We start from the raw sequence: 16884 nt of genomic DNA on the forward strand, positions 1-16884 counted from the left end.
TGGCATCTGAGCTGCTAGAGAGCTGTGAAAGGCCAGAGCTGAGTTTATGATCACCTTGGGACACAGGTGTTTAAAGAGGGTCTTTATGAGAATAAGCAGGTGTAAGGAACAGAGGAGGAAACAGGATGATAAAAGACAATGGATTAAAGGAGAAAAGAAGAGGGAAGGGAACAGGCTAGTTACATGAAATTATGTGAGTACAGGAAAAATGTAGCAGGTATAAATCACAAAAGAGATTGTCTTCCCTCCCCTCCTCTTCTTTCTCTTCACTGTTTCTTGCCCATAAATCTGTTAAGATTTGTTACACACTTACCACTGCAAAGCCAAGTGCTGGCTCTGCAAATTGTTTACTGTTCTGTGTGTTCATGTTTTTCCAGCTATAATACTGGCAAAATGTTGGGGTCTTTATCCTCCATGTAGCAGATGTAGTTTATTTCTGATGACCTGAACACGCCCCTGGTGCCTCTGATACATTTTTCCCAGTGGTAAACTGGTATAATAGAAAAGACTAATGAAGTGAGAAGTACTAGGTTTTGTAGGTGAACTTTAATATTTTTTTAACATACAGATTACATTCATGTAGCATGATGAACAACTTTAATAGTCTGAGAAACGTTTCTAGAGAAACATAGAAACATCTGCTAACTACTCTTTTGCATTTTTGTTAAGGCCATGAAGAAAATGCAAGGAGAACTTGACATCTAACACTCACAAGAGCACATAAACTGTACTTGCAGAATATACTGAAAAAGGAAAATTTTCATAACACTACAGAGAACGACAACTACAAACAAGAGTAGATATTTCTGGACTTGGGTTTTAAAATGAGTTAGCTGTGAACCAGACATTAAAGATTTCATAAGCACATTAATTTTTTTCTATGCTATTCCTTATATTGTTAACGTAAGAAGGTACCTCTTATACAGTCAGAAAGCAGAAAAGTTAATGCATCACTTGGACAACAAGACAACTGAGAATTCAGATAGCCTTTTCAGATTCATTTGAAGATGTTAATTTCTGCACCTCAAGGAGCATTATGAGTTCTTTTGAGGGATTTTGATGGTGACAGTCTTAACTTCTGTGTATTCATGAAGTCCATATTCTCCCCTAGATAAAAGAGAAGCAAGAGTAGCATTTATGCTAATGCTTTTTATATGAGTTTTTTCTGGATGGGATTTTCAGAGGTAGTGTGCAATTGGCTGGATATGTAACAAGTACACTGGACATATTTGGAAGACAGCTGTGCAGCTAGACTGCTCCTGGAAACCTTTGGAAAAGCTACAGCAATGGTCTCCTGATAAAAATGGCAGAGAGAGTAGTTTTATTTTTGTGCGTGGTGTTTAATTTAGAGTATTTCTAAACCAGATTTCTGTACAGCAGATCAAGAGCATGTTAGATCTTCACAAGTACATTCAGCAAGTTATTTGTAAAGCTTTTCTTCTGATGTCAGGAGCTTTGTCCAGAGTCAAAGAGTACGAAACTTCATCTCAAGTAAATGGGGGACAAAATTATTGCATGATGAAAACTGAGACAGTGAAAAGGAGTTGAAGTCTTTGACATTATAAGCATGTTTCACCTTTATGTTTTCAGTGATGAGATGAAGCTTGTTTGTATTCCTAACTATTTGACATCTGATGTAGTCAAACTATTTAGACATAACTGATTGTTCTGTGGAACAAGGGTTTGCTACATTATAATGTTACACAGATCTCACTGCTGTTTTATTAGATAGATATATAAACAAAACAGAAATCTGAGCTCAGGACACTTGTTCTGGGTGAAAATGTTTACTGATTCCCTTCATTTTTTGGAGAGGAATTTTGTTAGTATATGATATTTGGTAGTTTAATTCATAATGGCATTAGCACTCCAAGAATTATATGGATAATTTTATTTTGGGATCAAGGAAGTCAGTGGCTTAACACAACCACACCCTATTTTTTTCAGTGTAGGTTTGTTTTTCCACTTCTCCTAAAAATGATTGTCACATATTTACAAATTTTCTCATGACAGACATCTATCTGGTGATGAGTTTTTCCTTGTCCTATAGTGGGAATATTTTTATTGGTCTGATAATTGTGAATTTGAACCTGAAAATTTTGTTAGAATGAAAGATTTCTTCATTCAAAATGTACTCTTATAGAGAACATTTTTGATAGTCTGTTATTTCCAGCAAATAAATCCAAAAAATATTTCTGAAAAAATAGATACTGTAATTCAGAATTGATTATCTCCCAATTATTGGCATATGCACCCAACAAAGGCAAAGCTGTATTTGATAAAAGTGGCCTAAATTATTAAAGGGTTTCAATTTCCAGTTTTCTAAAGCTCTCAACATTGGCTTGACTGTTTCCTTTGAAGTCAGTGGGAGCTTTGCCATCAGAAGCAGATTGTGCCCTGTGATGAGCAAGTATGAAAGCACTAGCCTTTATCTCTGAAGAAACTACATCAAGAGAAGCTCTGAAGTGCCTCACCCATACATATCTTTTTAATCACTCCCAAGGTTCATTAGGAGTGTTATGTATTTATCTTAATAAAAAAGAAGGCTTATATGCACTAATTTTTACTCATTGCTTTAAAAATAGTTTGTTCTTATACACATGATATTTTTAAGAAAGAATACAAGTAAGACTGGATATGATTCAAGCTGAAACTGGATTAAAACTCAGAAGTCTGAAAAAATTTGATTAGCTTATAATATATGTATGCTACTATGCTTCTATTCCAAGAAAAACAAAGATCAAAAGACTACAGAGGATTATTTTCATAAAAACTTTTGACCTGGCTGGCACATAATCCAAAAACATTAGTTTCACAAATTTTAACTGAAAAATCTTTCTTAAATCAAGGATGTTGGAAAGTCTTGTGTTTTCAAAACCTAGAATTTAAGGGGAATTTCACAAACAACCCACAGATTAATCTTCATGAAAATGACAATTTCTCTATATATGCAAAAACTGTAAACCATAAACACAATGATCAGTTTTGTTTATCAGTAGACCACTATATACTGCGAATTAGTCATATCAAAAAAGTGTACCCCTAAGAAATTTTCTTATTTATTTTATAGAGGAATTGCTGGTTGATGTTGCCTCTGACAACATGATGTCTCTAAGCACTCTAGAGACTTATTTGCCAAAGTCTCAAACTGGACATCCTAATTATGCATATTTGAAGTCAGGGTTTGGAATTTCATTTTGAATTTCCTGTGAATCTACAGCTTTAAAAGTATTTACTTACATTTCTCGTCCATTTCCCGACATCTTAAAACCTCCAAAGGGACATTGAGCAGACAATGCACTATAGCAATTAACCCTAGAAGAACAGAAAAATGACTTTTGACAGTGCGAAACAAATTTTTTTCACTTCTGAAAAATCAGAGGTTTTCTGTCGCCTCTAAAAAGCTTATAGTCATAGTCACAAACTACATCTAAGTATATATTTGCAAAAGTATATGTAGTTTGAAGTTCAGATAAATGAAGCATCAAAAACAACCACAGTTATTATCAGGGTACTAAAACTCAGCAAGGGTCTTCAAGTTGAGGGAAAGTCATATCTTTCTCTGATCATTGCAATAAAATTTCTAATTTGTATACAAGCTCTCTCACAAAAGGTTATCCACAGATAAGTGTTCTGCAAGAGAGTTTATGTGCCCTTCCGATAGGTAAATGCAGGGTAGCTTCACTATATATTTAGGAAGTTTTGTTTGGTTTTACTCAGTTAAACTTTATTCTGTATTGTGGTTGAGAACGAAGACACAATAATGAGCATGAAAGGAATTTCACAGGCAAATTTTTAGGTATGAAGAATTTTGGCAGAATGTACATCCCATTTCCTCGCTGAGAAGCTCTTTTTGTATTACGACCTTGTCAAATCAAATATTCTCTATTTTCATATCTTATATTCTATCCTCCTTGCCAGTCTACTGGTTCCAACAAAAGAGATTCTGTTCACAGCTAGAAGATTCTTAGACCACCAATCACGTAAGGGCAAATCCCAAATATTTCACTTCTATTCTAAACTTTCTTCCATATAAAGAATACCAACTCTGAAGGCAAGATTATTAGCTTATTTTTGGAAAGCATATGTTCTTAGGTCACAGGACTTGGGCAGGAATTTTTGCTGGTTGCAAGTGCTTCCAGATAAAATGTAAATTGGACACAGGTTTTGCATTCAAGTAAAATTGGTTGTTCTCCTTCTGATGCATTGAAATAACTGTAGGGAAATGCAGGTCTTTGTCAGCGATTGTCATTAGACCCTGCTATGCCTCCAGGCTTTCACTCTTTCATTTCTTAGCTTTTTCTTTTCCAGGTCCATATAGGTCGCCGCTTCTTTTCTATTGCTAGAAACAGTTGGCCTTGTAGTAGTCCTCTCAGCTTGTATATCCTTTCTTTGTTCAATCACATTTTATCAACCTTTCCCATTACAGAAATGAAAAAGGCTTTGCTCAGGCTAATGGCCACAGAACTTCACATAATTAACTTTACACAATATCAAAACTGATCTCATTAATTATCCATTGGGCTATCCCTAGATCCTGAAGTAAAGGGCACTCTCACAGAATTTTCTTTTGTTTCTTTTTCTTTTTAGCAAGTAAATTTCCTCTTTTTGGACTAGGTTTATCAGAAAATGGTATGATGACTAACAAGAAGTAGTTATTTAGTAACACATAAAATAGGGAAACATGGGAAAGATAAACAGAAGAGACAATGATTTACCTCTATAAGATGACAAAGAATAAATATTAAAAAAACTCACTCAAAATACTGTGAATATGTCTCAAAACCAGTGGTATTGACACCTGCAGTTCTAAAGTAAGAATTAAAAAAACCTTTATTTACCATACTGTTCCAGCCTGAAGGGCAGCTGCAAATGTCAATGCTTTGTCAATGTCTTTGGTAAAAACTGCTGCTGCTAAGCCATAGGTGGTATTATTTGCCCTCTTGATAACTTCATCTATGGTTTTAAACTTCATGATTTGTTGAACAGGTCCAAATATCTGTATCAAACACATGTAAACATATGAAGTGAACTAGAATAACTTACTATTTGAAGTAATTCATGTATTTTAAGTTTACTTCTGTCAGATGCCCTTATTCCTGAATTAATTCAGTCAAGAGTGAAGAAAGTTCTAAAAAATACTATAAGTTCGCATAAAGATTTTTGCAATATGAAGGAACTCAAGATTACCTATTGTAAATAATCATAAAACCATAAATGAACAATGAAAACAAATAAATAGTGATCAAAAAGCATCCATTACAAAGGTAGTTAACATGGTGTCACAGTGTGCTACGTATCTATACTGGTTACCAACAAACTTGTGTTTTATGGACAAGCTCTATTTTTAAAGTCAAGAAAGACATTCAAATTTCATTCACCTAAATTTATTATTAGAGTTTTATCCCTGCAGGTAGCTGTACAACCGAGAATAAACTCCAAAGGAAACAACTAATTCTGCTTTCCATGTGGGTGTCAAGTAAGAAAATAATCCTTCAGGTTCAGCTCTCCTGCTACCATTGTTCAGAGTTCTCAGCCAGAGGTGCCCATGCCTATCACAGGACACCAAGACTATGTGGTCTGAGGGAGGCATTACAACATCCAACAAATTCTATTTCCATAGACTGTGAGTTTTCTACTTTACTGAGTTTTTAGTTAGTGCTGGTTTCTAGCTAGAGTTCTAAGGATTGATTACTACAGATCAGAAAACCACTGAACATTCCTCCAGTGCTCAAGTGGTGAGCTTCAAAACTCATTCTTTAAACATTAATATTATTTAAACTGTCTTGGCTACTCACAGCTTCTTTGTTCATTACACTTAAAATAATGTAAGGACCAGTTCTTGTACTGCTGACCAAATGGTAACTAAGAGAACTGCAAAAAAATTGTAACTGTGCTGTTTCCTACTTGACTTATAGTATGGTGGAAACAATCAAAATTCTGTCTCATACAGGTCTATCATGTTTTACATCCCTCTTCCTGTCACAATTAATTCTAGATGCTGTGGTGTTCATTTCAACTCAGGCTGTTGGCTCTTGCTGGATAGGGTAAATATGCTTAGGAGGCTGCATCAGCTTTCTAATATGAAGTAGTATAATGGACACCAATTGCAGCCCAATTGCAGCAGTTATTAATTAAGATAAATGTAAAAAAAACCACAGTGAAGAAGTAATGACTTGACTTTGAGTCTTTATGTAGAGAACTAGCTCAGATGACAGCTCAGCACTCAAATGTCTCTTGTTCCAGACAGTCGCTGGTGCCCTAGCATTGTCATCTTAGCTGGGACAGCAGCAGATTCTTCAATGAAGTGTAGACACATCTGCAAACTGATCTAAATTAAGTAATCCCACAGGGGCAAAATGAAATGCCACAAACAAAATGCCTCTGGAAGCACAATCCACCTAGTTTCTCACATTGCAAAGTAGCTGCCTGGCACACACAAGCACCACGTTAAGTGTCTCCTTAGGCAGTGTAAAACATTCACAAGTTGTGCCTCCAAGGCTTACAGGTCAGTGTGACTTTAATATGAGAGACATGGACATTATGGAGCAATGCAAACACCCAAACCTCAGCATTTATCTGTGCAGGAGCCTTTGCTAGCACGGCAGCCTTATACTCTCTCTCCTTGAGCAATCTGGTGAAATGGGCAGCAGAAAACAACAAAAGCACTTTAAACACCACCAGGATGGATCAACCGGTTTAATGAGAGGATTTTCATGTAGTCACTTGACCTTCTAAATGAATATTTTGTGCAGATATTTAAACAGATAACTTCCAGTGAGAGAAGAGACTGCTGAATATTTATTTACCTCCTCTTTGGCGATGCGCATATCATCCGTAACATTAGAAAAAACTGTGGGCTGGATGAAGTAACCCTTGTCTCCCCATGGACCTCCTCCACATTCCAGTTTGGCTCCTTCTTTTTTCCCACTCTCAATTAGCTCCAGGATTTTTTTATATTGCTCCTTATCAATCTAAATGAAAAGATATTTCAGGAATGAAAACAACACACACTGATAACAGTTGGTCTTCTAGCTTATTAACCTAAACCTGTGTCCCTGTGAGCTGGAGAAAATATGTTTTTTCTCTGTGGCAATACACCACAGTGAATAGACCTGATAGAGGCTATTATTTTTTGTTTCTAGAAAGCATTACTCTGGAAAGCATAACAAGGAATCTAATGACAAAGAGAGATATTTAACATAACTACCATAAAAGAAATGCAGCTGCACCCATAATTACAATTTCACATTAAATGCGACCATACCAGTTCAAAAAGGAGTAAATTTTCTAATCTGTAAAATAATTAAGCTTCAACTAAAGGTTGCAAAGGATAAAAATAGGTCCAAAAAGGTAAATTATGAGACTGGAGGAGACAAGAATTTTTATGCTCATTCAAATATTTTCATTATTGCTTTTTTTGCATGTTTAACTTCCTTAATTTTTTTAGTAAGAGTGTATTTACATCTCTCATTTAAATTGTTAGCACGAAATTCAAACTCAATAAAGCCACAATAATATGAGAGAACATTTCTGTTAATTTTATATTAGCTGTACACCAGACACAGTTGGAGTTTACTTTTTTGAATTTTCCTGTCCTTTGACTTTTAAATTTATTCTGCTGAATTAATTTTCTTGTATCAAAACATATTCCAGGGTATCAAAATAATATTTTTAAAATTGCCAAATATTTTGTGGCTTGGAGTGTATTTTTTCCAATTTACTGGATGTCTTTTATTACTCAAAATGACTGTGATAACCAATAAAGAATATGTTATTCTATCAAATGCATGGGAGTGGTTTTGTCTCCTACTTTTTCTCTACTACAGCATTTTTTTCCATGCTTTTATTCCATGTCCTGCAGTATAAGCTGATGTGGGAATAAGACTAGATGAGAACTATTGTAACAGTGTTGAGTTCACAGCATTGTGATAGCAATACTTTTTAATGCTGCATTTTAACACTCATTTGATGGGAAAGCTGTTGGTATGATCTTTTAACAAAAGGAGGAAAAAAAAACCTCTTGCATTTTAATTGTGTAATATTCTAAAACCGAAAGCAGCATAATAAAAGTCTAGTGCCTTGAAAAAGGTGAAAAGATATTCTCGTATTTCTTCAAGTTAGTCACTTATAGTGGCACTATCTGAATGAGAAGTTAGCAAGTTCTAACATGACATAGGTGATTGTACTTGCACTTTTACAGATCTTGCATTAAAGCTTTCTCAAAGCATTTCAATTTTTTTATAATTGCTCCCCTTCAATAATAAAAAGAGAAAGAGACCTTAGGCCTATGATATTGGCACAAACTACAATCACTCTGATTTCTTCCTCTTTGTACTCCAGACTAACCTCTACAAAACTGTACTTAGCCTTGAAACTCCTGCAACGGTAGGTTTGGTAAGATGTCAAATTGTGGTGTCATGACAGAATTAGGCTGAAAACATGTAATATCACTCACTTGAGGGCCTTGCTGCACACCCGGCTTCAAAGGATCCCCAAGAGTATACTTCTTTGCTCTTTCAATGCTCCGGCGAACAAACTCATCATAAATAGGCTCTTCCACAAAAATCCTAGATCCTGCTATACAACACTGTCCCTGGTGATAGAACAGACCAATATGGGCAAATTCCACAGCAGCATCCACTGCAAAGAAATGCAGAGTTCATCAGATCATAAACCTTAATCATCACATAATAAATTCTTTACTAACCTTTGTCACCCATCTAATTTCCCTTTCTACCACTTTTTATTTTTATGGCCCTCTAAAACACAGATATAGAACCATTTACTTATGTCCAAACTACCCTTCTCAAAAGCATCATGGTACATCTAGCTGAACACACATTCAGAAATCCTGTAGATTTAACATTATTTGCCCTATCAGGAGTATCAACAAAAGTATTCAGACAGAAAGATAGTAAACCTATTTAAGATCCTTCTATCTTCTTTTCATTTGTGTTTCATTAAGATGATCATTAATTACATTAAAGGTGAACAGGCTTTCAGAGCTCCACATCTATTCAGGAGCAATTGATTTTGGGGGCAATCTAACTTAAAATTATGGCATGACCAGGAAACATTAAAAATTACTTCTTTTTTGACAAGATTAAAATAATTTACTGACAAAGAAAGGAAAAAGCACATTGGATTTGCAATAGTAGTAGTATAATAAAATTGCTACTAACAATCTGCATCTGCAAATATAATGTTAGGACTTTTTCCTCCAAGTTCCAAGGTAACTCTCTTCAGATTGCTCTTCCCTGCTGCTTCTTTAATCAGTTTGCCAACCTAAAAGGTAGGAAGAGGATAGCTTCATGTCAAAAAGTTCGTAATGGCCTCTAAATACTTTTTTGATTTCCTCAAAAGTGAAAATCAGTTAAGAGATTTCTACTATCCCAGTAACAAAATGAAAAATCAGTTAAAATAAAACAACTGAAAAGAGTCAGGGTACAGGGCGCCCTATGAACTGGAAATGTTTCCTAGAAGAATTTGCCCCTGTAATGTTAACTGCCAAAGATACGTGGTGCTTTTTTGGTTACTACGGCTCTACTTGCACGTATCTCTAGTCTAAAGCAGGCACAGGTTGCTGCTGCACCTGTTATTCCCATTAAGTTAAAATTCCTTTGTTTTATGCATGAGAAGGCTCTTTAATGCACAAAGTTTATGAGACAATCTACACTGGCTGCATGGACACTCTTCCTTGTTTCAATTTCTCTCTTGGATGAATGAAGAGCAGGAAATGAACACTGCAAGCTAGGACCCTTACCCTGCCTTTTTCTACTGATAGCATAACTGAAGGAACTGCTTACTATATGAATTGCCTTGGAAAAGCTGTGAAGGAAAAATCTGCTTGTAGCTCTTGAGGCTTTGAACTCTTTGCCTGTGTGTAGCAACCATCAGACAAACTTTCTCCCTCTGTCAGCCTTCCTGCCATCATTTCTCATTGCTAAATCGCACTGCTAGAAGAGAACAGTCACCAAACTCTAGCATACACGGGTCCATCTGCCTTTGGAGGATCACTGGGTACTGGGAATTGTAGTTGTCACTGTCTATTGGTAACATATGTGGGATATTTCTCAGATGTCAGGGTTTTGGATTGTTTTCACTTCCCATTACTGTAGAGCTGAAGGTTTCTGAGAGTAAACATAGCTCTTGCACTCAGCGTGTATTCATCCCTGACATGAAGCAATGATATTTATCTTTGGAGTCTATATCCAAGAAGTTAAGAGGCCAGATGGCAGCTTTTCCTTTCCTTAGCATGCATTTAGACAGACAACATAATGAACTCTATCAAAGAAACAGCTAAACCTTAATCCTATATATAGCCTGCAATGAGAAATATTCAATTATAGCACTTCACCGGGTGAAGGTTAGGGAAAATTAACAGTGACCTTCCTTTTAAACAGATACATATTCAAACACCCAGACCACCCAGATGGTACTAAGTATCAATGAAATACCAGAAATCTGTCACCTCACCTAAATGTGTGCAGACTGAAGAATGAGACTTCCTAGGTACCTCCCTGTCATCCTGCTGTTATTAAACTCAAAGATAACAGAATATCTTAAAAAAAGAATGTTATGAAAAAGTTTTGGTTTGAAGGAGTAAAGACTTAAAATACCCTTGGTATACTAGAATCTACTGTATCTCATGGACTGCCTTTGTTTAAAGGGCTTTCCAGCAATACAAACATTGTTTAAATACGTTTAAAGTTAATAATAACCAACAAATCATTAAACAGACTTTGTTTAACAAACCAGCAGCCTTAAGAAAGAAGAGAGTTAAAATAATTACACAGAATAAGTTAGACATTAAATCATTGCTGGGGATCAGAGGGGCACATTTCCTGCTTATATTTTCTTGCATTGATTACAGTACCTCTGTGGAGCCTGTGAAAGCTACTTTATCTATATCCATGTGGTGAGAAATTGCTGCTCCAGCGGTGGGTCCAAAGCCTGGCACAATATTCACTACTCCAGGTGGAAATCCTGCCTGAATTGGAAAGAAAATCCTGTAACTTTGGGGAAGGATTATAACTATAAGAACATGTGTTGCATGGTATTCCCTTTTCAGCTCTCCAGCCACCTTTTCTTAGCCATATATTTATTCTCAGCCTTAGAGCCCCACAAGGTTTCATTCTCACATGATTTACACCCTCTTTCTTTCGCCTGTCTTTTAGGTTACTGAAGTCTTTTTTTTTCTTTTTTTTTTTCCCCAAAGAATACGTTACTTTAATTCTTTGTCAGTGCCATTTTTTAAGAAATATTTTTTAAAATTTTCTCACTCAGATGTATAAAGTAATATTGCATATTTTCATGTCTGCTCCATTAAAACTGTTTGGATCAACAGATGTGCCTGCTGACTTCTGCACATTTATATCCATGCTAGATGGAATTTAATTAATGATCTGCTACTGAAGTTAAGAAAAATGATGGAACTCTGGATGAAGGTTGAAAGTATAGAGGGTAACATGAGAATTTACAGCAAAAAAGAGGCAGATTAGCTACCAAGCATGAATAAACAGGCTGAGATAGGCATATTTCAATATCTTGCACATTTTTTATGCAAATAAGCTTTTCCTATGGTTCAAAACAAACACATTGTTTCCCATAAACCCTGTATTAGATATGTTCCATTCACAGCAAAATAAGATATTTTCTTCCAGCAGCTTGTCTGGCAAACTCCAAGGATGTGAGAAGAGTAGATGGAATTTTGTTGATTTATGAAACAGCTGCACAATCTCAATGACACTTGAGGAACACAGAATTAAAATATCAAATAGATTAATATCCTGCATTATCACTTCAATAAGTCTCTTTATAGCACTAAACAGGATTTTGGAATTACACGCTAAAACTCCGTATTTTTTTTTGGGAAATGGTGAATTTCAGGTGGCGAGTTGGAGCTCCTAAAACTCATGTCCTGCATTTTGGATACCAGGTTGTTACTTTTGTTCAAGCAACTTTTATTCCTTACAGTTTCATGCTCAGATACAGTCTGTCAATTCTTGTTATGTTAATTTAATTTTCCAGATAAACATTTATCCTGAAATTGATGAGACAATGAGGTTCTTTCCATTTGCTTAGCATTGTCTTTCTTACTTAAGTTGTGTAGAGAAATCTCCCGTTGAGCATTTAATTTTCATGTTTGTTTTAGGAGCTCTTTATATATTAGTAAGGGAGACTTGTGAGTGTCATTAAGCAAGATAGTAAAGGTTACCAGAAGCGACTATATATATATATATTTTTTTTTAAGTAGGCATTTGGGAACTAGAAAGTTAAATTAGACCTTCAGATATTTTCACAAGTCCAAAGCAGCTATTGAAGTGACCACTGGCAGGGATTTAGTCTCCAATGTACTTTTTATATTCTGGATATTTGTCACATTCCCACTTCTGAGCTTGACTTTCAAGAAATCAGAATATCACAATAGGTATTTCATTAGGTCAGAACAGAATTGAGTTACTTTTCCTGTAAAGTTACTTTTTTCAGAGAAACACACTTTTGGATACTTATTGTTAAAAATTGATAGAGGTTTCTCTCATATTTTTAAAAGCTATTCCTCCTCCCCAGTATTATCTAATAGCATTTACTACGTGATGCAATAAGAGCAGGACATGGCTCCAATCTGATATTAATTTTGTTTCGGTGTAATATTAACACACAACCAATCAGTGGGCTGTGCTGAATCACTGTTTTAAAGCAGAATTATAAAATGTGCCAAGTCACTTCCATTAAAACTCTGCAAGGTTACTGCACTGGTGATTATTGACATCTGTGTCAACCTTTGAACATCTTAGATTGTATTTGTTGATTTTATTGGGAAGAAAGCTAAACTGTTTAACTGTTCTCTTTGGGTGGTTGCTGGACTGAGCATAATAGTTAGCTTTGGAGACACTGGCTTTCTGAAGAAACTGGCACACCCCTTATTTAGGAGCACAAAGTGTCTTCTAACAGTTTCTGTGTGAGGAAAATTCACAGGTATGGCAGCAGTCACTAGCTTGATTTTACAGCTCCCTGTTAATAATAAACTTAGGTGGATGAAAACTTTGTTCAGTTAAAAAAAAAAGCTGTACAAACAGGTTCTTTTCTGTGACAACTGTACTAATAAAGTCATTGCCACCCACCTCCAAATACTCTGCACTTGACTCCTTGTTTGCCTTTGGCTCTGAAAGGTACTGTGCTTTTGTAATACAAAAATATTTGCTAAAGAATGGAGTTTACTAAACTGATGTTGTGGGATTTTTTGTCTGTGTACTCGGCTGAAAGATATGAATGCTTTTGCCCTGGTTTGGCTTCACTGGTTTACAGCAGGGTAAGTTCCTCAGTGCAAGACTAGGCATGCAATGAGCCTGTCTTATATTACCTTTGTGGCATTTCAGCTGCAGTGTTCTCTTACACTTCTGAGAGGGGCAAATAACCCTGTTGTTGGTGACTTACCTCTTTAATTAAGGATCCCATGTAAAGGGCACTGAGTGGAGTTTGTTCTGCTGGTTTGACAACCACTGTGTTTCCACAACAAAGGGCAGGGGCAATCTTCCAGATAAACATAACCAATGGGAAGTTCCACTGAAAGACAGATGAGAATGTGTATCCTATTTCTAATACATCACCAAAATACCTCAGCTTTTTCTATTATAATAGTGCAAATTTTCAGCTGGGTGGATGAGCTTTTTGTTGAAATCCTTTCAGAAAGAAGATGTTTTGAAAAAAACAATTGGCAAACCATGTAGTACAAACTGGGGATTTTTGTGTATGTGTAAGTCCAGGGGATCCAAGGTATTAGTTACAAGCTCAAGAGACAATGAGTGTACTCCTTTAACAAAGTATTGCAGGCAGTTGTTGGATTAGTAGTGCAATTGGGAGTTTTGCTATCTTGAATGGTCACATCCATCACCAATTCAACTTTCTAAGGGAAAGAAGGTAATAACACATAATGCTGCCCCTGCCCTCTCCCATGGAGGTTTCGCTGTCTGCTGTCTGTTGTGAGCAGTTCAGGCAGACTGAATAGCAGCTGAATGCTTTGGATCCCATGTTCTTCAGTGTGAGGGACAACATGACCAGGGGAAAACAGCTTTGTCCCATTGAGAATACTTACTATCGTTTGGGTGGCATTGAGGCCATGAACCTCAGCTCAACAGATACCTTTTTGAAATGGGGAAAAAGGCAGTTAAGAGTTACCTATTATGTTAGAATAGCTAGGAGGAATATACATGCAACACTTCTTTTTTTTCTCTCCTTGTCTCCTTTCAGACTCACCCCAGCCCCAAAAGTAATGGGAGCATAAATAATATAAAGTGAGGGATTCCAAGGTTTTCTGCATATTCATTGTTGAAGTTGTACATACAACTTATGCAGTTGTACATATAACTGCATAAGTGAAAGGGAGTGGAAATGGTGAGCTATCAAAAGTAGTTTGCAACATACACATAGTCCTCACAGTTTTGGTTTATATAGAAAACTGCAGTTTGTTGGTTTATATTTTGATGGGGGGAAAATGAAGATAGACTAAGAAATACTTAACAGGTTATGAGGGAAGTCAGTGTTTGTACTATGTGCTGCTTGTACTTCCAGGAGATAATTATATTTTAAATGGCCACATCTAGTGTTTCTAACACTTTATCATAGCTTGACTGAGCGTTTCACTTGAAATGCCTTGTGTCTGACCTACAAGAGGATCCAAACCAGCAGTATCCTAAGCTCTCCTAGGGATTGGATACAAACATATTCAAGCAATGTTCTCCAAACCAATGTGGTGGTCTAAAGATACAGCAAGTTTTCAAGATCAACTTAAAGATGTCAGAACATGAGCAGGACCCACACGTCTGAGCAGATCTTGTAGACAAGATGATTTTTTCAGAATCTGTTGTGTTGTCAAGCATGTCAGGTGAGGCTGCTCATAACTAGTGTGTGCAAGGTGGTGGGTGAGTTAGGAGAGCCTAGTGCATATAATTATTTTCACAGACACCCACCAAAACTACATAGACTTCACAAATAAATTTAGAACTTGAGCTCCTCAAGTGTTTTGAATGATCAGACTGAGGTAGGCCTTTTGAAACTTCAGATGAAAAGAGCAAGTTCAAAACCAGGAGTTCAGATGTGCCAAACAGGGGCTTTGTCTGACACATTCTTTGTGCTGTAACTTGTACCACCATCATGGTGATTGAGTCTTAGCCATAAACAAAGATTCAGCTGTCTGAATGCTGTACAGAGCATAACAGATATTCTAGGTCTTAAAGAGCTTATTGTTTATAGGCTTATAGGCTTAAACATAACAGACTGTAAATATTACACTCTCCTACATATTTGTTTCTAATTCTTTCAACAGAACACAATTTCATCTTTCAAATTATTTCGTAAGTCAAACTTCTATTTGAGATTTATTTTCTCTCCATGTATGGGGAGGAGAGGGACAAGGTTGGACCAAGGTGACTCACCACACACTGATGAATCAGAATTGCAGAACTCAGGATAGTCTCTATCTTTCAGAACCTGAAAATTTTTGGTTAGTAATGTTTCACAAATGCACTAGCATAGGCAAAATTTCAAATGCATTTCCATTTGTAGCAAGGAACATTTGTATTTACATAAATGGTTCCAACTTACAGGAATAATTTGGCCACACACCCCAATAGGCTCATGTCTAGTAAATGTGAAAAAGTTTCCATCTATGGGAAAGAGAAATAAATTAGTCATTCAGAGAAAGCATTTGTGAGAAACAGTTAAATCAGAAACAGTTAAATCACCAGGATGATAAAGCAGGGTACCAAACTTAGCTGGATACAATTTTATTTGTAAATGATATTTTCAAAATCTTAACTATGCAAAAAGCCATAAAGTACATCTGGATTCAATGTCTACTTGCATCATAGCTCCAAGGTTTGATTTTTCCAGTCTGACTGTCTTTTTGCAGTGACAATCCTGCTTCTCAATATGGTATGCACAGCACACCAATAAGCATTCTTTTTTCTTTTATCACCTTTTTTTTTTTCTTTCAAAAACTTCTCTTTTAAATCCTAGGTACATTTCAGACATTTTTTAATATTAGATCTTAGCTTAAATCAAATCCATTAAATATAAAATTCTCTTTGATTCACATAAATATGTGTTCTATTAAACCTAGTATAAAGGTCTACAGGAGGCAAAGAAGTTGGAAGTATTTATCACTCTAGTTTTCCTTAATTCCTTCTTTATTACCTTTTCCTTAATTCCTTCTTTATTACCATTCTTTTCTTTGCCTTGCTGAGAGCGGTAGCTAGAGAGACAATGTTTTCATAGAGCTGCTTAATGGGAAAGGGAATGGAATGAAATTTTAGCAAGTGCTGTTTCCTCATTCCTATCTCATAGTACTTTTCCTAGCACATTATCCAATCACTGAAATAAATATTACTGCTTTGCGCTAATCTTTGCTTAAATATGTAGACACCCAGGCCTCACTACTGTAGCCTTGTATAAACTATACTTTGCTATGCAAAAGTAGCCTACCACATTTCTTAGGTGTATGCACAGGTTAAATTTTTTTGGTTCATAAACAATACTTGTTAGTAGTGGATAGAACAAGAAGTAAAGGTGAAGACCTACACCAAATGTTTAAACTGAGAACTATGACAACTCTTTAATAACCTATCTTAAAAACTTTCAAAAATATTTTCTGTGTTGCACAACTTTTAAATAAAAGTTATTTACAGCTTTTGTTGGCCTCAGTTCTGTAGCTTTGTTATCTCGGAACTACTCACCCATTGGAACAGTACGCCCATGGATTTTATCAGCCCAGCCTGCACAGTAGCGTAAAGTTTTGATACAGGCACCCAAATCCATTAGATAGGCCGTGGAAAAGAGCTTCCCACCATCAATGGTTTCCATTGTCTGCAGACAACAACAATT

At 36.0% G+C, this 16884-nt stretch overlaps 1 protein-coding gene across 1 annotated transcript in view; it reads right to left on the reverse strand.

Moving 5' to 3' along the window:
• Window positions 1-564: 564 nt before the first annotated feature.
• The window catches only part of ALDH1A1 (aldehyde dehydrogenase 1 family member A1), a 29228-nt gene continuing 12908 nt past the window's right edge, over window positions 565-16884 (reverse strand). The window contains exons 4-13 of the mRNA XM_030968524.1: window positions 16737-16866; window positions 15607-15668; window positions 13441-13569; window positions 10880-10993; window positions 9186-9288; window positions 8459-8643; window positions 6810-6974; window positions 4842-4999; window positions 3241-3315; window positions 565-1107 (exon numbers count right to left, since the gene is read on the reverse strand). Coding sequence (XP_030824384.1) covers window positions 1035-1107; window positions 3241-3315; window positions 4842-4999; window positions 6810-6974; window positions 8459-8643; window positions 9186-9288; window positions 10880-10993; window positions 13441-13569; window positions 15607-15668; window positions 16737-16866 — 1194 coding nt within the window. The 3' untranslated portion in view covers window positions 565-1034. The remainder of the gene's footprint in view (window positions 1108-3240; window positions 3316-4841; window positions 5000-6809; window positions 6975-8458; window positions 8644-9185; window positions 9289-10879; window positions 10994-13440; window positions 13570-15606; window positions 15669-16736; window positions 16867-16884) is intronic.

This window comes from Camarhynchus parvulus, chromosome Z, assembly GCF_901933205.1.
Source record: "Camarhynchus parvulus chromosome Z, STF_HiC, whole genome shotgun sequence".
Taxonomy (NCBI): Eukaryota; Metazoa; Chordata; class Aves; order Passeriformes; family Thraupidae; genus Camarhynchus; species Camarhynchus parvulus.